The sequence below is a fragment of the Anabrus simplex genome, chromosome 4 (assembly GCF_040414725.1).
Source record: "Anabrus simplex isolate iqAnaSimp1 chromosome 4, ASM4041472v1, whole genome shotgun sequence".
Taxonomy (NCBI): domain Eukaryota; kingdom Metazoa; phylum Arthropoda; class Insecta; order Orthoptera; family Tettigoniidae; genus Anabrus; species Anabrus simplex.
The window spans coordinates 360391116-360418995 of record NC_090268.1 but is presented as its reverse complement, the minus strand read 5'-3'; the positions used below and the strand labels follow the sequence as shown (position 1 = coordinate 360418995).

Sequence of the window (27880 nt, the reverse complement as noted above, 5' to 3'; positions counted from 1 at the left end):
ATAATAATAATAATAATAATAATAATCCGATGACACTGGCTAAATAGAAATCTGCATGCACTACAGCATTAATTAATTAACTGCACTTCAATGGTATTTATGCACACACATTAATTAACAGGCTAACAGCTAAGGCATTCCCGACTATTATGGCACTGCCCTGCCTCACTGATCACAATCACAATTGATAACAACATTCATGAAAACAAATAAACAGTGCACTCCCGAATTTCTATCTCCTTGCTCAAATTTCAAAGCATGACCACGTATTTAACAATTTGACCACCGTATAATGGAATTCATTGTTTGGTAAAATGTTTTGGAATTAATCTCTAACAACAATTAATATAAGACGTAGGGAAAAAAGCCCAGGTGCATTTTAAAGTGGTTGGCAATGTTGCTGAGGGCTCTGCCGGACATATCATACCCGCCTGCACTATTCCTTCCCCTGACAAAACTACATCGTCCTTCCAGGCTCCTCCCGCACCCCGCACACTAGCAAAGTCTGGGGACCTACTCGGGGCTCTGCTGCCACAGTCCGAGCGCCTCACGACTAAAGAGAAAACATCGTTGTTGCTGGACAGCAGCCACGGTGTGAAAGCCTTTGCCATTTTTTTTAAAAAAGTAAGAAAAGCAACATGTTTACAGGCGAAATAATAATGATACATTGTATAACTGAATATCACACTAAGTTCGACTTCGCTACATTTGTCCATGTAATTTAATCACTTACAGAGCGTTAAATGAAAAGGCGGCGCCCAAAAGCCTTCATGCACGAATTGCCACTGAACAAAATGTAGAAATATAGGCTGAGATGGGTTGGACATATACAGTGCATTGGATGAATGAAGAAAGCATACAAAAAAGGAACAATGAAACTGCAAATGACATCTGAGAGAAGCAAAAAAAATGGCTCAGTTGATGATAGATGGATCTGTTTCAGAACAGCATAAGGCAACAATACCCGATTTGAGAAACTGTAAAGGCTAGTTTACCAGACGACACTAGGTTTCACAACTAATTTTATGAAACAGATTTCATGAAAGTAATGGTCCGACTGATTGGCTGAATGAGCAGCATTGAGGCCTTCGGTTCAGAGGGTCCCGGGTTCGATTCCCGGCTGGGTCGGGGATTTTAATCGCCTCTGATTAATTCTTCTGGCCTGGGGACTTGTCTCAACACTTCATCTTCATATTCAGACAACACATTACATTACCAACCACCACAGAAACACGCAATAGTGATTACATCCCTCCATATGGGATTGGCGTTAGGAAGGGCATCCGGTCATAAAACAGGGTCAAATCCACATGTGCGACGCAGTTCACACCCGCGACCCTACAGATGTGGGAAAAGTGGTAGAAGAAGAAGAAGAAGAAGAAGAAGAAGAAGAAGAAGATGATGATGATGATGATGATGATGATGATGATGATGATGATGATTTCGTGAAAGTAATTGCATGGATGGTTGTTCATACAGAGACACTAATGCATGCTGTAGTTTCATGATATCTTTTGCATTTTACTTCGGTATTATCTAATTATTATAGATAAGGGCCGATGACCTAGATATTAGGCCCCTTTAAACAACAAGCATCATCATCATCATCTCATCAGTTATTATAGATACTTACATCGCAACTAGTCGTGGCCAGTGGCGGCCGGTCAGTACGTGCTACCGGGCTCCAGCACGTAGCTTGGAACTGTAAGGAATATTATTTATGTGGTGCCTTTTCGTTGTTTTGAGTACGATATGAATTTGTGTTTTGTGCAAATCAGGACGAGATCTGTCGAACACCTAGCGCCGTTCTCCCGGGGCACAAGGCTCGTGCTCATGTGAAGTGAGCCCTTGCCTGTAGCCTGAAGGAAGCAATACGCAGGCGCAGCCAAGCTTGCAACACTCCCCCTAGCCGGCGGAGTATACCGTAAACCGGGATCAACTTTCACTGATCCCGTTTATAGTTACTTCCTCTCCCGCAAGGGGGTAGAATTACTCGATGTCTCCTGCTACCCGGAGCGCAGCGAGGGATCCAGTCGGCCGTGCTTATGTTGAACGTGGTAAGCGAATCTGCCACTAGAGAGTAGCATCGTCTGGGTTCGAAAGTAAAGCGTAAGTGGAGGCAATCTATCTCACACATGCTTATTAAAATATCCATCTTCCTTTTGTGCCAAAAATAAGGAATTCGTAGGTGAGTCAAAGAATCTTTGACTGACCCTAAATGTTATCCCGCATTACAATGTAATTTACTCTGGTGAAATGAAATAGCGTATGGCTTTTAGTGCCGGAAGTATCCGAGGACATGTTTGACTCGCCAGATGCAGATCTTTTGATTTGACGCCCGTAGGCGACCTGCGAGTCGTGATGAGGATGAAATGATGATGACGACAACACGTACACCCAATGATGGTTAAAATTCCAGACCCTGCCGGGAATCGAACCCGGGATCCCTGGGACCAAAGGCCAGCGCGCTATCCATTTAGCCATGGAGCCGGATATTTACTCTGGTAATAGGGGAGGTCTCAATGAATCAGTTGGCAGCTCTTTCAGTTGCTTTGTGCGGTTTTAAATCTCGCAGTTATATTACTGGTGCGTGTTTTTTCTGTCATTGTGTTAATGCTAAAGTTTATACAAAGATTTATCAAATTATTTATCCACTGCAGTGTATATAAAGTGAAATTAAATTAGTGTTCTTAGTGGGGATCTATATTCCCACGATTCTATTTGCACTGATGTAAGTTGCGCCATTAGGTTAGTAAAAACAATATTTCTCCAATGAATTATTTATCTTGTAGACAGTTGTCGAAGAATTCATCTGCTTCCAAATTAATGTTGTTTTTGTTTGTTCTGAGTTATAAATTGTGAGAAAAGTTGTATTATTATTATTATTATTATTATTATTATTAGTAGTAGTAGTAGTAGTAGTACCAAGTTTGAAGTATGAGTTGTTCATCATGGCAATATGCAGATTTAAAACAGCGTATTTAGCTTGTTTTTTGTAGCACGTAGGACGATTTTTCCACGAGCCGCCACTGCTGAAAAAGGTAATTATTGTAGAAGATTGAATATGAAAAGTAAATATCTAACTATATTTTAATGTGATATTTTTTAAACATTAATAAATTATGTGTAACAAATTTAAATCACTTCTTTTGGAAACTGTTTTTGTCATGAGGAAATCAGCAATGTTGAACTAGGGAATTCTCGGCTCCAGAAATTTATTCCGTTCTACTAGTGGACTTCTTGCTATTCTCTGTCTTCATTATTGTGAGTTAATTTGTGTAGGTATTTGTAATAGAATGGATTTTAATTTGAGTTCATCAACTGTCAGTCAATGCATATTACTACATTCCAGAATAGATGTAGTACTAGTAGTGCATTCAGCTTTTATTTTTAAAATAGCATCGTTAAAATCCCATAAACACACCTGGACTGTGCACAGATAGACTTTTCATTATTTCTTTACACCTCCACTTCATTTTCAAACCAAGTAACGGATAACCTCAAAATAAGCAGGTTAGTTTCAAGAAAAGTTGTAAGTAGGCAAAAGTTGCTGGTGTTGTAATGCAGTGTCTGTCGATACTGCAATTCACACATGCACAGAAGAGATTCACATCTCAAGACTGATTTTAAATATAACAAATTTAAGTCACTTCTTTTGGGAGCTGTTTTCATAATATATCACTAGGAGACTAGTGCAAGATTTTAATATGCCACTTGTTAAATAGTTTATGGTAACTTACATTTTAGGACTTAATTTCCACTGAAGATGACTCTAAAATAGGTCGAAACATGTATGGTTAATGTAGATATATTATCTTTATTGATGTAATATGTTGCAATGTATGGAATAGGAGGATTTTTTATATTTAAATTCATGTAATTCAAATAAAAGCCAGTTGCAAAACTTAATTGCAAAACCTAGTGTAGTGTAAACTAGTCTTAATGAATGAGGAATGGTGCAAATCTAGATTAAGATGGAGAGGAAGATTATTTGCCTCCATGTAGCTGCACATGGATAAGAGAAAATGATGATCAGTGTGTATTACTTCCCAATTTTAAAAAAAATAATCTCTTAAAATGGCAGTCCTTTTAACAACATGTGAATGAAATGGTTAAGAAGAGTCAAAATTAAGATTCATATAAAAACTTGTATGGTTAGTGGTGTTTATTGTCTAAACTCTACTGCTGAGCTCTCAGGTGAAGTGGGAACTAAATTTATTATATTGCCATCCCAAGGTTGTACTGCTGGGCCAATGCTCCACTGGTGATGTAGACCAGAAACTTGGCTCACCTTTGTTCTTTACTCATCTATTAGTGACAGTGACTCAGTTTGGCGGTCTGTTCCATTACGTAACACTCAAGTAAAAATAGATTCCTGTGAATGTAACACTGTAGAGAGGTCAGTAGCATCTTAGTTGACAGTTTACTCTTCCCACCCACATAGCATTGTTCTATCTTGAAACTGAGATGGTATCAAAAATAGTTTTAATTTCATTTCATTGTATTATGTGTGAAATTCTTGTATGGACACTATGGAATACGATTTCAGTATTAGAAAGATAATTGAGATAGAATGACCTTTTCCTCTTCATTTTGAATTTGGGTTCTAGAACTTGCCTTTCTTTTTGTCGTCATAAAAATAACTTTTAGGTGCTTTTGCTCATAAACTATGTTTTTTGTCTTTATTTGAATGAAGCATTTTGAAATAAGATTTATTTGCACTGAAGGGACAAAGTTGTCCTCTTTTCATGTATTCATTATCAATTGAGATTGCAGTATAGTTGAGAATCAGCATTAATGATTTATTTGTATGATATTGCAGTTCAGCATGTAAAAGCTATTCTTGTAAATGGGTTCTAGACACACCCTGTTGGGCACTTGGAAGATAACTTGATACATTGAGAAAATAACTTCCATTTTTTTAAATTCATCCAATAAAAAAAACAGCATATAAAATGATCATGCAGGTCCACAATGACAAAACAAAATATAATATATAATGAATGAATTCTAGCTGAATATATGACACGTAAGAACTCACCTTTGTTATAGTCGAAACCAGTTATAACTCCAAAGGGATCGCAGATAACAGTTGTTATAGTTGATAGTCGCCAAACTCTTTTCTTTAATTCTGATAATTACCATGTAATTGTGCAGTCTAAAACTTACAGATACAGTATTAAATTTTTAGCAGTTTAATCTGCTTCTACTGCTTTATGACAGTGGAGTTCATTTACTATCCTTCCCGCTTTCTCAAGCTTAATTTCACCAACATAATTTTCCTCGTCCCCATGAGCTTGGTTGTTTGTGATGTCACCAGGAAGATTTTCTTTTACGTTAAGATGATTTTCAAAATAGGTATTCCTTCCACCTGTCCAGTGATTCCCGGGAATCTATTACAAGTTCACCTGATTTACCCAAAACACTGTTCATTTTCTTTTTCCCTCCCTTTCTAAGATTTTTTTATTACCTTCCAGAAAGGTTTCCCTGGTGCTTGGCCTTTCTAGGTTATTACCAAAATCTTCCCACAATTTCTTCTTGAATTCAACACTTATTTGTTTCCTTTTGTTCCTTTCAACTGTGTACATTTCCCTGTCTGAGTTAGCCCATGTTTGGAACCATTCCTGATACACCTTCTTTTTACGTTTACAGGCTTCTCTCACTTCATCATTCCACCAAGATGTTTGCTTTTTTCCATCTATACACACAGTTGTTCTTAGGCATTTCCTTGCTGTTTCTACTGGAGCATCCGTGTATGCATCCCATTCTCTTTCTACATCCTGAACCTGCTTACTGTCCAGTGTTTGGAACTTTCCACCAATCATATCCATGTACTTTAATTTCATCGTCCTAGAGATTCTTAGTTCATTACAGACCCGGTAGTGGTCTGTATCATTGACAAATTCCTGGAAAATCTGCACATTCCTAACAGATTTTCTGAATTCAGAGTCGGTTAAGATGTAGTCTATTATGAATCTGGTGCCCCTACCCTCTCATGTGTGGTGGTGAATAGCCTTATGTTTAAAGAATGTATTTGTAACTGCTAAACCTATACTAGCACAGAAGTTCAGCAAACGCTTCCCATTCCTATTAGCTTCCATGTCTTCCCCACATGTATCAATCATCCTTTCGTATCCTTCAGTTCTATTTATAACTCTCGCACTTAAATCGATCATTAGCACTATCCTATCCTTGCTGTTGATTCTGACTACATGTGTTTCATAAAACTTGCGAACTTCATCCTTATCTGCACGCTCACATGGTGAGTACACAGAGACAATTCTCGATCTAATTCATGCAACTGCCAAATCTACCCACATAATTCACTCATTTATATGCCTAACAAAAATTGTGTTGCATACATTAATATTCCTGATGAACAGTCCTACCTCACACTCTGCCTTTTTTTTTTTAACACCCATCAAGTACACTTTATAATCTCCTTTCTCTTCCTCGTTATCTCTCCTAACCCAGATATATCATTAACTTCTAACACATTCAGATGCATGGGTGGCTATATTTCTAGAAATTAGATCTCAGATAATGAATGTAGGCTAAGCATTACCTGAAGCCGTAATTATTAAGAGGGAGGCCAACAACAATGGCAGATTAAACAAGGGAATGTCACACAATATCACCATGCACAAAAGCATGAGGATGTAGATAACATGGTCTCAACAATTACCTATACATCACGTATATTACCAATAAGAAAATTCATTGAAATATTTTAGAATATGAGTTAACATGGAAAAAACTTTAAAATGTTGCTATGCAAACAGAAATTCCTGAAAATTACATAAAATAGAATACACCCACTGCACAAGAAAGGAGACTGAAATTATGTCAACAACTAATGTGGAATATCGCTGATGCAAATAGCCTACAAAGTTTTGTCTAGTATTCTACAGGACAATGCGGAGAGCCAGCGTGGCCACATGTTTGGTGAATATCAGGGAGGATTTTGGCAAGGACGGTCCTGCACCGAGCAGATCTTCAACCTGAAAACTATTCTCCAGTTAAAACGTGTGAGGGCCATGAACATTACCGTGGTATTGGTTGAATTTACAAAGGCTTATGACTCTATTGACCGCCAGATGCTCTTCTCAGTGCTGCAAGAATGTGGAGTGGATTTACAGTACACGCATTCTCATCAAACAGATTCTTCTCCCTCATCAAAAGCTACAAGACTGGGATCATGTGACTCAATAAAAAAAAAAAAAAAGTTTTAGCCTCTGCTGGGATTTCTGATACTGATGTCTCAGACTGCCCCAAATTTTGGAAAATGGTGAACTCGTGGTCTCGTCTACCAAAGGTTGTTAAATCTCGCAAACCTTTTTAATAGGAAAAAAAAGGAAAAACTAATAGCGGGACTCAAGAGGTATTGGGAACGTTAAGATATAAGTTAGCACAACACCACAAGTTCTCATATAAATAAAAGGGTAGTAACATCCGGATAAGAAATTTTAATTGTAAAGTTGACATTTAAAAAGGACATAAATGGTAATAAAATAAAACAGGAATTAACATCTTGCTATATGATGCAACAAGTACATAAATCACTTAGCATACAGAATGACACTAAGAAAAAGCTCAATACAAGTCAACGAAGTACGTTGTTTAGGGTGAAAAGACACAAAACAGATTCAAATTTTAGTTATAGCTCAGTATGAATTTCACTTTCAAATGATGGTTAAATTTACATGAGTACTGTCTAACAGAGGAACATAATGCCTGAAAATCCCAGATTAAGACCAATTTAAGATATGTATGTGTTGCATAAACTCTTAAATTGGTCAGTATAGCTTACCAGAAAAATAAATATCACGGTTTGAGTAGCACGCAAAGTTAACAGTACAGTTATTTCAACACTGTAGAATAAATAGAGAATCACCCATGCAGAGTTTTTAAATCACTCTAATACTGGTAGTTTGAATTGACAGTGCTGAAATAATGTTAAGTTACATTTTATTATGACGTCTAATTACACCCCTAAAATCCCAATTGAAGAGAGGCCAAGTGCGACTGCTTGCCGAGAGATAAATATCTGCGCACAGTGTTCATGTGTAGGCAAGTAGTCCGAAATAATAATTTTAAATGAAGAGTCTTCATTGTTGCTGGTGGATAATATTTAATATTAATAAATAGCCACTGTCAGCATAATAATATTTGCAAGGCAGAATTAAAAAGTCCAGTTCATGTTATAGGAAAATGAATTATGTGGCTTTTTAACACCACAGTGATGATGATGATGATGATGATGATGATGATGATGATGATGACGGTGTGGTAGGGTAGGGCTTAAATCTGTGTTGGCACACTGTTTCACAGTGTTTGGAGACAACGGACTACCCTTCGGCAGCCTAGATACACTACGTGATAAAGGGTATCTAATACACAAGGAGTTCCATGGCCTCACAGTTGACGGTGGGATAAGACAAATCAGCGTGATTACCTTCAAACCTGGGAGCAAAAAAAAGGTTTGTTGAAGTCAATGAAGAAAAAAGAGGATATATTCACCAACCATTCCCTATTACCTCAATAAGTACAACCTTGAGGACATCGAGGTCATAGGGCTCATACTGGGTGCACCATTCTTAAACTGCTGGTCACCTACTTATGTTTCGGTGTACCGAATGATACCAGTGTGAGCTGGGGCATACAAATATTGATAGCCTCGATAGTGATCTTGAGACATCACCTCTGTGCTCCATCCACTTAACTAAATCAATTAGAGATCTGCTACTTCTTTGTGTTCTGTACATTATCAATAGGATGATTTTTTTACTCTGTACCAAATTTATACTGAATATTTTCTTTGTTGGTTTGGCAACCTCATTCATTTGCGGAAGAATAAATATTATTATTCAGTGATGGTTGAATACTAATACAATCATTATTTGTTAATACTTGTTCATATTACCACTAAATCCTCTATCATTGACAAATTTACACAATGTAAACAATACTGTACATATTGTATACACATGATTTAAGTGTTTCGATTGAATCTGAGGATGCTGTTGTAGAACGAAACGTGTCATTCTTTGTATAATAGTGTGTATTTTTTTTTTTACTGGATGTTATAATGTTATAGTTTATATTGAAGTTGTTAGTTTGAAAGATTTTGTTAGGCCTATATTTAACTAAGTCAACACTGGAAAGTATGGCTTCCTTCTTAAGAAATAGCCTACTCCTATTGAATAACATCAGGGGATGTTCAAGGCTTGATGCCTCTATCCAATGGACAAATCACCATCAACAACATCATCAGCCTTCACTCCATATGAACACTGCAGAGAGGTTTGGAATTGAATCCAGGCTTTTGGCATGCTATCAGGTGATTAGGAATACTGTATATAGAAATTGTATACCACTACCATTACGTCTTCTACCCTGCCGGTCAAGATTCTGATGGTGACATTTTTTTTTTCACCATTGGGATTCAAATCAGCTTACCATGGTGTCAAACCATAGACTTGATGCCTTAATGGTCTTGGCAACATGGATGGCATACAAACACAATAAGAGGTCAGCATCATTTCATTAGGAGGCATGCTGCATCCGTAGTCCCCTTGCCTTTTACAAAATCACATTGGTTTTGTATTCCTTCAATGATATATTACTTCAATGTATTACATCATTGATGTCTCAGAAACATGCGTCCAGTACACATTCAAAAGTCTTCATTGTGTGACTCAGAAAGTCGATTGGTCAGTTATAGTTATAGATAGAGGAGGTAAAGACAAACATGAAAACATAAAGGACAAGGACAGTCTCCACGTCTTAATTTACTGCCGTTCTGATTGAGTTTGCTGCACGGTTAGGGTCGTGTAGCTGTGAGCTAGCATTTGGCGGATGACAAGTTCAAATTCCACCATCGGCAGCTCTGAAGTTTGTTTTCCGTGGTTTCCCATTTTTCACACCAGGCAAATGCTAGAGCTGTACCTTAATTAAGGCCATGTCCACTACCTTCCCAATCCTATCAGTTTGCCGTTCTTGCAATGCAAATAGATACGCTCTCTCCTCATCAATCCCTGTTCTTCTTCATCTGTTTCTTCTCAACCTGTGATAAATTTGTTTCTGCTTTCAACTTCATCGAGAAGGTGAGCATCAACATTCATTGAGGGGCCACCTCAATATATCTTCTCTCTTGATGTGGGTAGTGTGGGGTAAGAAGAAATCTGGTTAAACACAAGAAAAGGGAAGATACCAAAGGATAAGGATGAATCTTCATCATCATTTCCCCTTATCCAGCTCCTGCCTGGTTGGGGTTTTTATCGCACTTCTCCATCTTTCCTTCCACCATTCCTCTTCCATGATGTTGTCCCAGTCTAAATTTCATCTTCTTTTGCTGTCTTCACTGATTCAGTCCACTTGTTGTAGGTCTTCCTCTTGCTCTCTTGCCCTCGCACTTTTCCTCCAGCATCTGTCCTGGAATTCTGTTCTCCTCCATCCTCTTTACACGTCCAAACCACCTTAGTTTATTCTTTTCAACTCTCTAATTTAGCTTTCCTATCCCAACTTCCTTCCTAACATCTTCATTTCTCACTCTGCCTTTCCTTGTCTTCAAACTCAAAATCAAAATCAAAATCTCTTTATTTGCAAATGAGGTGCCTACCTCGGTGGCAAATGGTACACTAAAATACATTATTGTCAAGCGCTAAATATTAAATTAACAAGAGAACAAAATTTTCCTATAATACAATATTATACAATTTATGCTAACATTTTTTTCTATTAAACACACAGCTCATCCTTAGTAAATTTATATTGTTTACAAAATTCTACTAATAATATCTCCTGAACTACTTACAAATATAGTCAACTGATATACTTTATGTGGAATTACTTCAAATGATACTGTACAACTGGTATAAGATTAAAATTTACATTGCATTTATTTACTTTTTTCTTTTTTCCTTTACCCATTCTGGAACCTAAGTAGCATAACGACCTGCTGCATCTTAACCAGAGCCCCTTTTGCCACCAATTTTCAGAGTTCCTGAAGGGCCTTCACAGCTACCGTAGCGGTCCCAGGGCCCTCGAAGTCCCCACTGTACTTCACCCCTACAGGCAGTCCCCTACTTTGGCTGTCCAAACTCCTTAGACTAGGGGATATAATTAATTTATTCACACACATTTTTTATTTACATTAACCTGCACTGGTCGAATGCCCTCTAACATTTCATTTATTTTCTCTGTTGCTGTTTATTCTCTTCTTGAATATCTGTACAGATTTTGGAAAAGGATCAAACACTACCCCTGGTAAACTATTCCACTCCTTTACACCCTTCCCAATGAATGAAAATTTACCCCAATCGCTTCTACTAAAATTTCTTTTAATTTTACATTTGTGGTCAGTCCTGCCGATATAATTATTTTCCAACTGAAGCCTCTCACGGATATCTCCCCATGCTGCTTCTCCTGTATAGGCTCTATATAACCCTATAAGTCTAGTTTTCTCCCTTCTCTTACTTAAAGTTTCCCACCCTAGTTCCTTTAACATTTCTGATACATTACTCTTTCTCCTGAAATCCCCTGTTACAAACCTTGCTGCTTTCCTCTGCACACTGTCTATTTCTTTTATTAGGTATTCTTGGTGAGGATCCCAAACACTGTTTGCATATTCCAATAATGGACGAACCATACTTAGGTAACTTTTCTCTTTTAATTCTTTGTTGCATCCTTTAAGTAGCCTCATTATGACATGTAATGATCTGTATGCTTTCCCAACAATGTCATCCACATGACCCTTCCAGTGCAAATTACTTTCAAATTTTACACCTAAGTATTTGCACTTGCCATCTTTTGGGATAACTACCCCATCCAAAGTATATTCAAATTCAGTTTTATAACTCCTGTTTGTAAATGTTGTAACAGTTGATTTGCCTCCATTAACCTTCATATTATTCTCTTCAACCCATTGTTGGATACTCTCAAGGTCCCTTTGTAATTCTGAACAATCCTCAATGGTATTTATTTCCCTATAAACAATTATGTCATCTGCATACAACCGTATTTTTGATGTTATATTATTCCCTAAATCATTTACGTATATTAAGAAAAGTAACGGACCGATTATACTACCCTGTGCAATTCCCTTCCCAACTTTCTCTTCCTGCGATACGTAATTTCCTACTTTGACTTTCTGAACCCTTGAATTTAGAAATGTTTTCACCCAACGTGTAACCCTTACGTCCAGTCCTATTCCCTCCAATTTCTTTAATAATATTCCATGTTCCACTCTATCAAAGGCTTTGGAAAGATCTATGGCTATGCAATCTAACTGGCCTCCTGAATCCAATTGATCTGATATGTCCTGCTGAAATCCCACCAGTTGTGCCTCACAAGAAAATTTCTTTCTAAATCCATATTGGCTCCTCATGAACCAATTTTTATCATCACATATCCCTCTGATGTACTTTGATATTAAACTCTCCAGTATTTTACAAACTATACTGGTCAGGCTGATTGGTCTGTAGTTTTCTGGTTTCCTTTTATCTCCCTTTCCTTTATAAATTGGTATTATTATAGATTCCTTCCATTCCTTTGGTATTACACTATTATTTATGACATAGTCAAAGAGAAATTTTAAGTAAGGCACTATGTACCACCCCATTGTCTTTAACACCTCCCCAGTAATTTGATCACTTCCTGCTGCTTTTCCTTGCTGAAGCAGTTGGATTTCTCTGAAAATATCTTCATTTGTGAATGAGAAGCTTCTTGTTTCCCTCTGTGTCCCTCCTTCTGTATCTTCTGTTTCGGTTTCCAACTCCTGACAATCATCTACTGAATATCTGAATTCCTTACTAAAGAGGTTTGCCTTCTCAGTATCTGTTAAATAGTGTTCACTCCCTTCTCCCACCATTGTAGGAATTTGGATTCCTTTTCCTTTTTGATTCCTGATATATGAATACAGCTTTTTCCATTTCCCTTTGTGGTCATTTTGCTCTTGAAGAATGCCATGCATATAATTCTCATTGCTTTGGAAGTTAAGGTGAGTTTCGGATTGCTGTTACTGTTAATGAGATATTATTGATAATTTTGCTGAGCAATACTTAAAATACGATATATCCTTGGTTTAATTATGCCAGCAACACAAGGAAATAACACTGAACATTGTGCAAAATGCGCCATAGAACTTACACAAGATGATAACTCCATAGGATGTGATGGCTGCAATTCATGGTACCACAATTCATGCACATCACTCGGAGCAACCGAAATCAAGGCACTAAACTCACGAAAGGGAAACCTTCTATGGATGTGCGAATCATGTCGTTTTAGGCTTCAAAACTATGGTCTATGCAAAACTTCGCAAGAAGAATCAGAAATCGCCAGAAACTATAATAGCAATTATAAAGAATTAAAGGATAAAATAGAAGAACTAGGTGAAACATTAATGACAAAAATGACCCTTTTAATGGAGACACAACTTATGCAAACTGACCTACTAACTACAATAACATCTACAACTTCACAACAAAATAACACAGAATTTGCCCAAACATCTAGATCATCAGTTATAAAGGGAACAAGTCACCTGGAAATACAAAGGAACAATACAACAATAGGAGAGGATGCAGAAACGGATACACATTGCAAAATCAATGATATCACAACGAATAAGAATGTGGAAATGGGAAAAGTGAATAACACAGGAGCACCCCGACAAGATAATAAAACCAGAAAAATGAAAGGGATGGGTAATGAGCCCACAATAATTGGAACAATGAGCAATAGCGAGCTCAAAGCTGGAGAAAGAAAGGCCTGGTTTTACATAGGAAAACTCCACAGAGATACTACAGAAGAAAAAATTAAGGAACATCTTCAAAAACAAGGAATAACAAACCAGGTAACTTGTGAAGAATTACAAACTAAAGGATATTTCAAAGCCTTTAAAATCTCCATCCCGCTTGCGGAAAAAGAACGAGCCATGGAACCAGTTTTCTGGCCAGCCGGCGTGCTAGTAAGACAGTTTCGTTTTCGAAACAGAAGGCAAGAAGGCGCAAAATTTCAATAGGTTAATGAATACATTAATCAAAAAAGATAACTCTGATTCAGGAAACCTCACACTTGACTTGATTTTATGGAATGTAGAAGGAATAAGAGGTTTGCTCTCAACAATCCCAGAAAATCCTTGGGCAGGACATGATATAATTATAATCACAGAAACAATGCTGACAGAAAAGATGGATACGCCAGGCTACTACAGCAAACACGCACTATCAATTAAGAAGGATCGAGGAAGGCCAGAAGGAGGAGTGACCTGCATGTACAACAACAAAATGGGTAGACTGATAGATACAATAATAGATGAAAACTTAGTAATCTTGAAAGCAGAAGAAATTACTATAGTAGGAACTTATATTAGTCCGTTGAAAAAAGTGGAAGACACTGTCGAGCAAATAGCCAAAATTCTAGCACTTACTGACAAGGACAAAAATGTTATACTAGCTGGAGATTTTAATTGTCGTCTGGATAAACAGACTAGCAAAACAGATATCGTATTAGAAATGCTGCTCATGGAAGGATACCGTCTAATCAATAAAAACGAAGAAGTCACCTACTTGGCTCCAAACGGTTCCAGTACCATTGATTTAATTTTCTACCGAGGAAGAAATATTAAATTGATAAGACATCAGATTATGAGAAATCAAGGTATTGCTGCACAAAGGAAACATCTACCAGTATCGACAAATTTCTTAATCAGTCAAGAGGTTCCACACGAAACAGAGAATATACGCATAAGATCAAGAAATATAGACGAAAACAAACTTAAGGAAAACAGCCAAAGAATAGAAGAGACTCATCAGCTCATCAAGGAAGGTAATCTCGAAACAGCTCTAGATGCCATCAATGGAATAATAAGGGATTCTTTGTTCCACAAGAAACCTCGGAAGTCCAAAGAATGGTTTGATGAAGAATGCTACATAGAAAGAAGAAAAACGCTCAACTTACTACATATAGCCAGAAGACTTAAAACTGTAATCACCTTACAAGCGTACGCGATACAACGAAGAAACTATAAACAATTACTGAAATCGAAAAGGAACAACTATACCGAAATGCAGGCACAACAGAAAGCCCAAGAAGCTTTAAGAGATCCTTTTGTAGCTCTAAAGAGGAAAAGGATGAATCCATCGAATCAAATAAACATGAATAATTGGGAAACCCATTTTAATAATGTACTAAATACAGGAAGACGAACATTAGCACTAGAAGTGGCAAAATGTTCGACAAAAAATCTAGAAATAACAATAGATGAAGTGACGAGAACAATTCAAGACACTAAAAAATACAAAGCAGCCGGTCCGGATGGAATTTACAACGAGAATCTAAAAGATACTCTACAATTGCTAGCACCTTATTGGACCAAGCTATTCAATAAATGTCTAGAAACAGGTAGAATTCCGGAAAGTTGGAGGACGTCCTACATAAAAATCTTATACAAGGGAAAAGGAGAACCTGATGATGAAAACTCGTATAGAGGGATAGCGCTAGAGAACAACATCATGAAAGTATATACAAAAATCATTAATCAAAAACTTAACGAACTAATAGATGATCATCTCCCAGAAGAACAATTCGGTTTCAGGAAAGGCAGAGGAACTCTACAAGCTGTCGCTAATTTATTAGATGAAGTGCAAGAAGCACTTAGGCACCCAAAAGGAAAATTTTATGCTATATTCATTGACTTCAGTAAGGCTTTCGACATGCTCAACAGATCAAAATTAATGGAAAAATTAGACGGCATGATTGGAGCAGACAACGAACTTAAGATTATAATAAATAACCTTCTAGCCTATAATAGCATGAGAATAGATGATGGGGTATCACTCTCTTCCCCCATCACTCAAACAAACGGTGTGTTACAAGGAGACCCCATTAGTCCTACACTTTTTAACGTAGCTACAAAAGACATCACAAGAATAACAGATAATTTGCCAACAGTGCTGTATGCCTACGCAGATGACATGATAATAGGTTCGAGAAACAGAGAAGACCTTCAGATCGCAGTAGACAGACTACAGGAATGGGCCGAAACAAACGACTTCCAGGTTAATAAGAACAAAACAGTCTGTATGGTCTTCAGAAAAGGAGGAAGAATAGCAGCGACAGATAGAATTTCATATGCAGGGGTAGATTTAACTACAGTAAATAATTTTCGCTACCTTGGCATCACTCTACAAACGTCAGGATCCTCATTCAAAATACATGTGAGGGAAAGAGCAGCAGCAGCAATAAGAGGAATTTACGATATACAAGACCCAACCAAAATATCAATAGGCTCAGCAATGAAACTTTTTCATGCAAAGATACTACCCATTCTGACATATGGCATAGATTTAATCTGGGACAAATTATCAACATCTGACATAACTACCCTTGAAAAAGTGAAAGCTACCTTCCTGAAAAGAATATTAGGTATTTCTAAGACATCTCCATCTAGACTAGCTTATGAACTAGCTCAGGAGCCTTTCCTTATCGAGGACCTTAGATATCTCTCTGTGCCATCGACACCCCAAGCCACTGCTCACCTAAATCTGAGGTTAAGCAAAAGAGAAGAAATCTGGCCGGAGTTCTACGTGACGGATGCTATGACAAACAGAGACTGGATGGGCCCAAATAAGATCATGCGCAGCGCTATCAACAGGCTGGCAGTACATGGTTTCCATCATAAGCTATGCGTAAAAGAGATATATCACGATCCAAGCGACGAATGCGTGTGCAAACTGTGTGAGAAAATATGTGAACGATACCACTTCAATAAGTGTAGCAAAAGAGAAAAGTCCTTACATGAATATAGTAAAGAGTAGAAAATTTACATATGGCCATTGGCTGCAATAAAACTTTATTTATAATTCTCTTTTGCTTCCTTTTTCACTCTATTCAGTCTTTCCTGGGGGCTTTAAAATACTGGGACACCCTTTCTCCAGGGGTCACAAATATGGAGGGCCCAAGTCCAGGGTATGGGTGAAGACCCCCAATGGCATCAGTGGCGGAGAAGGTGGACTTCCGTATGGCATCGGTGGCGAAAGAGGGAAACTTGTAGCATCTGTACTCCAGTGGAGCGGCCTACAATAACACCTGGCAGTAGGTATAAAATGCCTTTGGGAGTGGTGACCCCATCGTAATAATAGCCTATATGTGGTATGGTACTAGGAAATCCTAGGAATGGATATAGGTGATAAAAGACCAAGAACACCAGACAAACACAAAAGGAGAAAAGGAACACATCAATTTGAAGACAGCTGTAAATGAAGATGTTTTTCATGGACAATGTGAATTGGCTGTGCGGTTAAGGACGCATAGCTGTGAGCTTGGATTTGGGAGATGATGGATTTGGATCTCACGGTCAGGATCCCTGAAGATGGTTTACTGTGGTTTCCCATTTTCACGCCAGGCAAATGCTGAGGCTACCAGGTGAGTTGGCCATGCGGTTAGGGGCACGCTGCTGTGAGCTTGCATCCGGGAAATAGTGGGTTCGAATTCCACTGTCGGCAGCCCTGAAGGTGGTTTTCCGTGGTTTCCCATTTTCACACCAGGCAAATGCTGGGGCTGTACCTTAATTAAGGCCACGGCTGCTTTCTTCCAACTCCTAGCCCTTCCCTATCCCATCGCCGCCATAAGACCTGTCTGTGTCTGTGCGACGTAAAGCCACTAGCAAAAAAAAAAAAAAAATAATAAATGCTGAGGCTATACCTCAAGGCCATGGCAACAACCTCCACAATCCCCTAGACCTTTCTCATCCTTGCATTGCTGAAAACCTTTGATGTTAAACCACTAACAAACATAAATGAATTACTAAATAAAATTTAAAAAATAAATGTTGTTTTCTCCTTTTCTGTTGCTCCCTCTTTTGATACTGATCTGATGTTGTGTTTATACTATTGTAAGTTCCTATCTTTCTATATATGACTTGATTTGTCACTTGTTTGTTTCTTTCATTCACTTCACTTAATTTTCTTTTTGTGTGTGTTTCAGGTCTCACATTAGAGAACAACCTGTCAATGAGCTCCATGGGTCCTCAGTCACCTCTGGATATGAAACCAGACACTGCCAGTCTCATTAGCTCAGGCAGCTTTAGTCCCACTGGTGGTGGTCCTAGCAGTCCAAAGTAAGGTTACATCTAAAATTAGCTTATTGGTAGCAATCTTATAACCAAATGATTTATATGTAAAGAAAGACATTTTATTTCAATATGATTAAAGGCTGCTGGGAGTAGTTTTAAAAGAAGATTTTTAATCATAAGGACTTTCTCAAGAAAAATGTTAAATGCAGTTAGAATACTGAGTTCAGGTATTTGTATATACATATCCATGTGTGGGAGAGCAGAGAGATCTCTAATGGGGATTTTTCTTTTCTGCTGTACACTACATGAAAAGTTGTTAATAACTCTATAAGCATGATCAGATTTTGATTTTGGATGAGTATGTTTATGTTTTGTCAATAGAGTTGTCCCTTGAAAGACGCCGTAAATCCTGACAAATATCTTAGAGCCCTACGCACACCTGCCAACTTTCCCGATTTAGGCGGGAGACTCCCGATTTTCGAAAGTTTTTCCCGCCTACCGATTCTTCTATTAATTCTTCCGATTTTAGCTTATTTTTGGTGAACTTCAAACATTTGTTTTCAAGTCCCGTCATTTCAGCTTTGTACGCCAGTGGCCTTTTTAAAATGAAATATCAACGTTTATTAATACGAGAAATACGCGCGAATATGCGATTTTATTGAAACCTGTATATCGCGACACGCATATCGATTGTCGATCTCTCGTTCTCACGTGCTATGTTCGTGTTCATTCCCATGAGTCTAGTCGATTCTAGGGACTAGTCGCTAGATTTGGAGTCTTTTAGTAATTTAGTGACAGAATTTCAAAGATAGCAACTAGTGACTTTTGTAGAGATTTTAGGAGCCATTTGGAGACAATTCTGGCGAATTTTAATTTATTACTTGATAAAAGTAGCATTGCGCTTTGCATAATCCCGCTGGCGCGAGATGCAATATATTATTCTATGCATTTACCAAGTAATGGCATCGAAGTGCATGACTGATTCACACGTGTGGAGCATGAGTTCATAGTATTTTCGAAAGACTTATCAGAGACCGATCATCTCACTCACATACTTCCTGTGAGGGAATAGAGATGTGTAATTTTTAGCCTTGTAGCCTCGTATAGCAACAGTCGGGTTTTGGGACAATACGTATTATAATATATACCATAGTACTCCTGTATTGCGCAAGACATGTAGAATGAACAGTTTTGACCAATTGTTTCTCCTGATTTTTCCTGATTTTCGTATCAAAATCTCCTGATTTTTGGTTTAGTAAAGTTGGCAGGTATGCCTACGTTTAGAAAGTGAATCAAAGTTAAGGGATAGAAAGCAAATACTATCAGCAAGGAAACATTGTTGTCCTGTTGGCTGTGATGAGATGGTCAATGTCGAAGTTTGATCTTTTTAAAAATAATGTTGTTTGTTTAATATCCTTTCAATTGTTATAGATTTTAAGAGATGCCAGTGTACTGGAATGTTCTTCTACAGGTGTTGACTGGAAGACGACAGAGAGTTGTCACATTTAAATACCTTTATACACTGTCAACCTCATATGGAATAAAACCTGGTATCTTAGTAAGAAGGCCAGTGATTGACTGACTGTGCCTCTGGGGTCAGCATGTATCCAAGTATACTTGGTCACTTTTGTTAGGAAAGACTATTCGGTGAGAAGAGTTGCCGGATGTGTAAGACTGGTGGTTTACATGCAATTATTGTTCCATAAATACATATAGTATGGAAGACTTTTCTTGCTAGGTTGGCAACTGGATAGAAACATTTGCTTGCTTTGAATACGGTACAGATATACACTTATGAACAATTGGATTTGAGATACCTGGATAGTAGCCTGTAGCACCAACTTGATGATGGAGGCAATGCAACGTGATATAGGCTCCACAATACACCGGAAACCTTAGGGAGACATGATGTATCCATGACCACTGCACAGCATCCCGTGATGAACGGAGATTGTTCGGAAGAGAGTCCTGGATGCAGACATTCGTCTTGACAGCATCCCAGTTGTGTTCAGTAGGACTGAGGCCATATGACCCTGGGAGTTAGGCAAACTTCCTCTTGTCCATGAAGTTTTCATTGAATGGACTGGCCACAACTCAGGAACGATGGACTGGTGCATTGTCTTGCTGTAGGTACAGGTCTCCTGCAGGGTGCTGGAGGTGAACAAATAAGCAGACATGATCTGATGTGGTAGCAGGTTTCTGTCTTGTTTGCTGGTGAAGGACAGATATTGGCAGGTGTACCAAGGACCTCATTTCATCCTCTGTGAACAGGCCTCCTCATGAGGACACCACCACCTCAGCAGCAGCAGCCGGAATTCTACCTTGCTGGCAGGAGGCTCTTTTGCTTCACATGCTCGGTGATGTACTCTTGCCCTGCTTTCGTTGTATACCAACTGCTACTGTGACTCATCTGTCCAGACAACTTTATAACCTGTTTCAAGAGTCGAATGGTGTTGTTCCCTTGCCCATGGCGATCGATGTGTCCAGTGATGTGCTGTAACCAGATATACAAAAGAGTTGAATGGTAGTTTTCCCTTGCCCATGGCAATCGATGTATCTATTGATGTGCTGTAATTGGATATACACTAGGTTGGCTGTGGCTTCTGTATTCTACTGCGAGGAAATGGTTCTGGATGGTATGGTGGTTGACACTTTGTTGTTGTCAGTCATTGAATTTGCAAGTGATCTGTTGTTGTCCATCATTGAATTTGCAAGTGATCTGATGCACTGCAGCTCAGTTATCCACCCCTTACTATCCAAGCTAAGCAACAGAGACCCTTGTCATCGTCACTTTGCACACCATGGCAGCTCACTCTGGAGGCTGTAGTTTTGCCGGAATTCACATACTCACGGTATACTCTTAACATGTGTGATGTGGGAAGTCCTGTGCCTGCACAACCTCGGAGATCGAATGGCCCATGTTTATGGCACCGAAAATCTGGCTGCGATTAAAATGCACTGAGATCTCATATCTTTACCCATCCTATGTTCAACTGTTACTCACACGGCCAGTACGAGCCCTGATGACATCGTAGTTATGTTCCACACCATACTACTGGTATTTCATTCGCTAAGATGACCACAGCACATTTTGTCAAAACGGCAGCTATTAATGTAGGCTGGCCATAAAGACTGCGACATATTACAATAACAATGTATGCAGTAGTTTTGAAAAGAGAAATGCATTTTTTAAATATGTAAGAACATGCATTTACACTAACAATCTTAGGCATGCTATTCAAAATGTCCAATTGTTTCTTGAACCTACGCTTAGTTCCTCACATGCTAACTAGCATATTGAGCAACATGATTTCTCCAGCAAATCCTATCTGCTGCCAGGTTATCTGCCTCATTCCATTGGATGCTTATCAATGAAAAAATGTTCAGTGGATAGGTGTGGTGTGGTCTTCCTCTTCCTTTGTGTCAACCTGAAGGTATCCACATCAGTGTAATAATATTTAGGATATTATCATCCACAGAACATGGCCCACACATCATATTTTTCTTTCGGCACTGATTTTGTGCAGGTCTCCAACACAGGATTTTAATCTCCCTGGCCATGCATTGCTTGCATCACAGACAATGTTAATGTTAACATTGGTGAGAGCAGCTTCAAGGCTTATTTTAGTCTGTGAATATTAGGATGTCTCTTCTTGCGAACCATTTCGTTGAGCACTGACCACAATTTGTAATCCAGATGATTGAGACCAGACTGCTAGGTGGCAGTCGGCAACAGAAATGATGTCAGGAACATTTGCTTGTAACCATTCTCTAGTGGTGTGTGCTGGAGCAGAGTCCTTTTGTAAACTCAAACAAAGTTTGATTCAAGAGATTTTTACAGAACTTAGCACTGAGTTTCGGTGCAGTTCAATGGATGTTTTAACCTGCAACATGATATTATGGAAGTAAAACAGAACAATAAAACAACATATGTAGAAAAAAACATAATGTAGTATTAAAGAAGTATCCTGTATATAGATCAGATCTCAAATAAAGAAATAATGAATCAATCCGTACAGTGAAAGTTTTCTTCTTTGCACCTTGACCTCCATTTTAGGTGATCTGTAGTGATTTGGATGGTAACCCATGGTCAAGTTGTCGTCGTGTGTTTAGCCAATGCTTCTTTGGTAGTCTTTGTGGTTGGCAGTCAGCAGGGTTTTAATTAAATGCTCTTCTGGATTACTGTCACTGTACAGTACATGTCTTTACGATCATAGCCAAATCTTGACGCAGTTTGTCAGTGATTGGTGCTAGTCCTATAATATAATGTCTTGTGAAATTTCTGGTTTGTAACATGATCCAGCACACTGAGTCCTTGTGATCATTGAACCATCGTCTTCTCCATGACATGCAATATTTGTGTGTGTTTCTCAGTAGCTGGCCAGTACTTCATCCTGTTCAATGCAGCTGAGCAAATAATGATCTTATAAACTTTTGATTTCAAGAAGAGTGACATCTGCTGATAAAAGAACTCCTGTTTCTTGGCACTATGTCATCCAGGCAATGTTGACCCAGAACCTCAAATCTAAAAGTGTATTGCAATCTGAAGAGCCCGGAAATCATGAATTCAGTGTCTTCTGTTGTAATTGAGCCGTTAGTCTGTTCTCCACATTCAAAATATCCTCTCTTGTTCACGTGAAGTTGCAGTCCATATTCCTGAAGTTCAGTTTTTCAACTTTGGACTAGCTATTGTAGATCTTGATGAAGTTCATAGGTGGCCATGATGTCATCGGCAAAGAACAACATCCGTGGATGCAATGTCTGCACCTATGTGGTTGATAGTGAGACAAAGAATGAATAGGAGAGGGGATAAAGATGAACCTTGTTAAACATCAGCATAGATATTGAACACTTTCATTTCTACAGCACATCGGAAATAGTAACTGGTGACATTTCTGTAAAGAAACTGGACCCATCAAATGTATGTTTTGGGTATATCATATAGTCTTAGAGCTTACCAGATAAGCTTGTTAATCACTCAACTGAATGCCCTTTCAAGTTCCAAGAATGCCATGTGGATTGTCTTCCTCTCTTCATAGTACTATTTCATTAGGAGGCATGCTGCATTCATGACATCTGTAGTCCCTTTGCCTTTTACAAAATCACATTGGTTTTGTATTCCTTCAATGATGTATTACTTCAATGTATTACATCATTGATGTCTCAGAAACATGCATCCAGTACACATTCAAAAGTCTTCATTGTGTGACTCAGAAAGTCGATTGGTCAGTTATAGATATTGCCTTTGCCTTTCATTGATTCTAAGTGGCCATGTGGCTGAGACTTCATTTTTTTCTACAGTCTTATAAAATAGGTTCTCAAGAAACTGAGCACTTCAGGTCCAAGTAACCTAGAGTGCCATTTGGCCCAGTTACTTAACCATACAGTATTTTATTCTTATGATGGCAGCATATACTTCAGCAGTGGTTATGACTGGAGCTTGAGCCAGACACAAGATCCGTCACTGATATCAGTGGATGTTATAGATGTTGATTCCCATAGGGAACCTGAAATATTTGTCCCAAATGAGTAAATTTATAATACCAATATAGTTGGTCCGATATTGGACATTATAAATTTTCCAGCTAACTCTTTCCTGGTTATGAGCGTTTCACTCCTACGTGCTAAACTGGGCTCATCAGTTAGTAAATAGCACACCTACCAAGACGCATGGCTAGTGCATACTGTTAAGGCCACTGCGTAAGCTATTTGGTGCCACCGGCAGTGCCAATGCACCATGGGAATCAACATCTATATCATCTGATGGCCAAGCAGGCATCAGTTTTTGAAAATGAGACATAGTGCATTGGCACTGTCGGTGGCTCCAAATAGCTTATGCAGTGGCCTTCATGGTATGCACTAACCATGCGTCTTGGTAGGTGTGCTATTTACCAACTGATGAGTCCAATTTAGCACACAGGAGTGAAATGCTGGCAACCAGGAATGAGTTAGCTGGAAAAGTTATAATATCCAATAATGGACCAACTATATTGGTACCAGCGGATGTGGAAATTCCTCATTAGGGATTTACTCAAAATATCTCTTCCATTGGTTAAGGGTATCTGCAGATTGGTGCAGCCACTGCTTGTTTTCATCATATGTTTATATCATGGCCAGAGTCCTGCTCTTCTAAGCTAGTAAATCAGTTTGGTACCTTTATGGTTGTCCAGCCTGATTGTAGACTTCTTTATAGCGACCCTCTCTTGCTTTTGCCACTTCACACTTTGTCTTTTAGGCTAATTTCTTTGTTTTGACAGCATCTATACCATGTTAATTTCACCACCAGACCACCAGAGCTTCAGCACACTTCAGCATTGGGCTATCTGTCATCATTTTGTGAACCAAAGCCTTGAGCACCATGGATCCTCCTGTCAAAACCAATCCCGTTCTGCTCAATTTGCCCATTTAGATCTCTGCCGAAAAAGGAGAAATCCATTCTGATTTAGGGATTGTAGGTGAGCTTCTAGGCTATCCCTGAACGCATACTTTTCGTCATCAGCACATCTGTTTGTTGAACATATCAGGAAATTACTTGAAGGTTATTATTCCCATTTTTTTTTTTTTTTATCCTGATGGACGTGAGGTGGTCAGATAAACATGAAACTTCAGTGTCATTGCTTGTCATTCTCTCAGAAACTCAAGCTCTACGACAAAAACCATGTTTCACAATTACAGGGTTTTCTGATGTTTCCACCTAATCAGTATTATATATGTTGTAAAATATATTTACATCTAAATTTCAATACTAGTTTTGATCCATGGATCATCCTCAGTTGCTTACAGTAACAATTAAAATAGTACATTCATAATGATCAGAAACCACTTTCAGTTTATCATATATTACTGTCTTAAAATTTAATGACCGTTCATGTTTCATTTCACTAGCATATCGCTGTTAGTTGAATTAAAGCACTCTTCTCGAACTTTTACAAATTCACTATCTTAAAATTTAGTAACCAGTTTGTTTAGTTTGTTAGACTAATGTTTTAAAAGAGGCAATCCATTACTTGTTCTCGGATGGCAGGCGCATATATGAAGGCGGTTACGATGTACTTGGTGCACAATACAGCGATCCTCCCTTGTGTCATCCCACATCATTGGTCAGAGACTAGTAGCAGCTGGACCAGCGAATTACTGTTCCATGCGTAGGTTGCTGTTAACACCACAACACAAATGGCTGCGTTTGGAGCAATGCCATGACCGGGAAGCATGGATTGCAGTTCTGCACTACCCTAGATGACCATTGTTTGTGAGTATGGCAGCAACCTGGGGAGAGGTCCCATTCTTCCAGTGTTTTGGAGAGGCACAGCAGTGTTGGGAGTGGGGAGCCATTGGCTATGATGTCAGGTCACGGCTTGTAGTGATTGAGGGAATTCTGATGGCACAATGGTACATCACGGACATCCTGCCTCCTCACGTGTTACCTCTCACGTGTTACCTCTCACGTGGCAGTATCATGGTGCCATTTTTCAACAGGATGCTCGTCCACACATGGGACGTGTCTCTATGAGCTGTCTGAATGATGTTGAGGTACTGCCGTGGCCAGCAACATTCCCAGATCACCAAACTCGATAGCTGCAGTCGCTTAAGTGCGGCCAGTATCCAGTATTCGGGAGATAGTAGGTTCGAACCCCACTGTCGGCAGCCCTGAAGATGGTTTTCCGTGGTTTCCCATTTTCACACCAGGCAAATGCTGGGGCTGTACCTTAATTAAGGCCACGACCGCTTCCTTCCCACTCCTAGTCCTTCCCTGTCCCATCGTCGCCATAAGACCTATCTGTGTCGGTGCGACGTAAAGCAACTAGCATTCCCAGATCTGCCCCTGATAGAACATGTGTGGGACCAGCTCATATGTCAGTTCCCTCCCATTGCCAGCATCCAGGATATCAAGGCCCAGTTATAACATTTGTGGGCCAGCTTGCCTGAGGAGTGGATATGATGACTTTGACACCCTTCCCAACCGAATTGGTGCATGCGTCCAGGCCAGAGGGGGTGCAACAACATACTGATCGTGGGCTCGTACTGTCAAGTTCTTTGTAAATTTGACTCGATTTTGTAATCACTGAAATAACATCACATACCCTCTCAACACATGAAGTTTAATTTAGTTCCCTCCTCTTCTTCTGGGTGCTTCAATTTTCTTTGTAACGCAGCATATGTTCAGTGACAATTTCATGATGAATATTAGGTTACGCCTGTTGTTGTTTACTAGTTTGTCCTGGTTGCATTAATTCTAGCATTCACCTCTTCGATAAGCTGGCTATCAACAGCAGTCAATCAGTCAATACTGATCTGCATTTAGGTCAGTCACCCAGGTGGCAGATTCCCTATCTGTTGTTTTCCTAGCCTTTTCTTAAATGATTTCAATGACATTGGAAATTTATTTATCAGTGATAGCAAGCCCTTTGCAGCTTTTGTACTGAAATGATTATTATTTAATTGTAACAGACAGACAGTGAATTATTTAATGGTTCTTGTAAATCTTCAACTCGTTTTGTGCCAATATTCCAACTTTCACCTCACTGCCATGAGATTCCACTCTGAAGGAGTCTTTTAGTTTTCAGTTTTGGAATGGCAGTGTTTTCTGCATCCTTGAGGTCTCTCATTAGGAAGTGGATGATATTTTTTTCAGTTGTTGTGTAACAAAAAGGACCATTTCCTTGAGGTGATAGTGTTATGTGTGCAAGGCATAGTAAATAGCATATGAATAAAATGAATATTCTGTTATGTTTTATGAAGAATCTCCCTTGTCAGTGAAATGAATACTACAAATTTCCCAGTGTTTTACTCTCTTTAAGACCAAGAAATGAGATGTTCACTTCCTTCCCTGACAAAGCATGACTATTGCAGTATATGTTATTGAAACTGTTATGTTGCAGCTCCTTCAGCAGCATTGGACACAGTAGCTTATTGAACAGTTCAAGCACCGCTCAGTCTAAAACTTCGCCTACATCTCAATATCCTCCTAATCATCCCTTGAGTGGCTCCAAACATTTGTGCTCTATATGTGGAGATAGAGCCAGTGGAAAGCATTATGGAGTTTACAGGTAGGTAAGAATTTATGTTTCTTATGACAGTTGAATGACAATGCAGGATACTTATTTTTTCTTCATATTGCAAAAGGAAATTATAATTTTCAAAGTAATATCAACTTACCCTGTTAAACATTATTAAATGTTTGTAAGAGTTCTTGTACCAATGTGCATATTTTTTAATTACATGCTATCTCTTTTGGAATTCTTAACATTTGTTATGATATTTATGCCATTGCAAGAGAAATAACAGTAGTTTCTGCTTTAGATCTTTGTTTTGAAGAGGTGGAAATTATAATGGGCATATTCTGGATGTAATTAGCAAGAATTCTATAATTCATTGTGTCAACTCTTGTCATCACTGTCCTCAAATATTGACTTCAATGTAAAGGAGTTAATATGCTAGAATGTTTACCCAATTTCCCTTAACCTTATAGGGGGCTACAAAGAATTCTGTGTAGATCACTTTATGAAGATATTCTTTCCGCATGGAGAAAGTGTGAGTGGGGAGCATCTTTGAACATGTTCTTTAGATTTTAGACTGATGTTGGGCAGGCATTATCATTTTGCAGTGTTCCAATTCTTGTTTCCAGTAATGTTTTACAGATTATTTTTGCCCTGAATGAGGCACTTCAACTGATATAGTTCTCTCATCCTATGCATGAGATAGGAATCCAGAATCTTGGATTCAGGCAACATGCACCTTACCTAATGTGCCATACTGTAGGATTGCTGTTGAACACAACCTTAGTCATAGATTATGGTGTAA

The 27880-nt window shown here is 38.6% G+C and overlaps 1 protein-coding gene across 2 annotated transcripts in view; it reads left to right on the top strand.

Annotated features, from left to right (window-relative positions):
• usp (ultraspiracle) overlaps positions 1-27880 on the top strand; it is a 589909-nt gene that overhangs the window by 479719 nt on the left and 82310 nt on the right. For both annotated transcript variants that reach the window (XM_067145771.2, XM_067145770.2), the window contains exons 2-3: positions 17992-18124; positions 26959-27126. In XM_067145771.2, coding sequence (XP_067001872.1) covers positions 17992-18124; positions 26959-27126 — 301 coding nt within the window. The remainder of the gene's footprint in view (positions 1-17991; positions 18125-26958; positions 27127-27880) is intronic.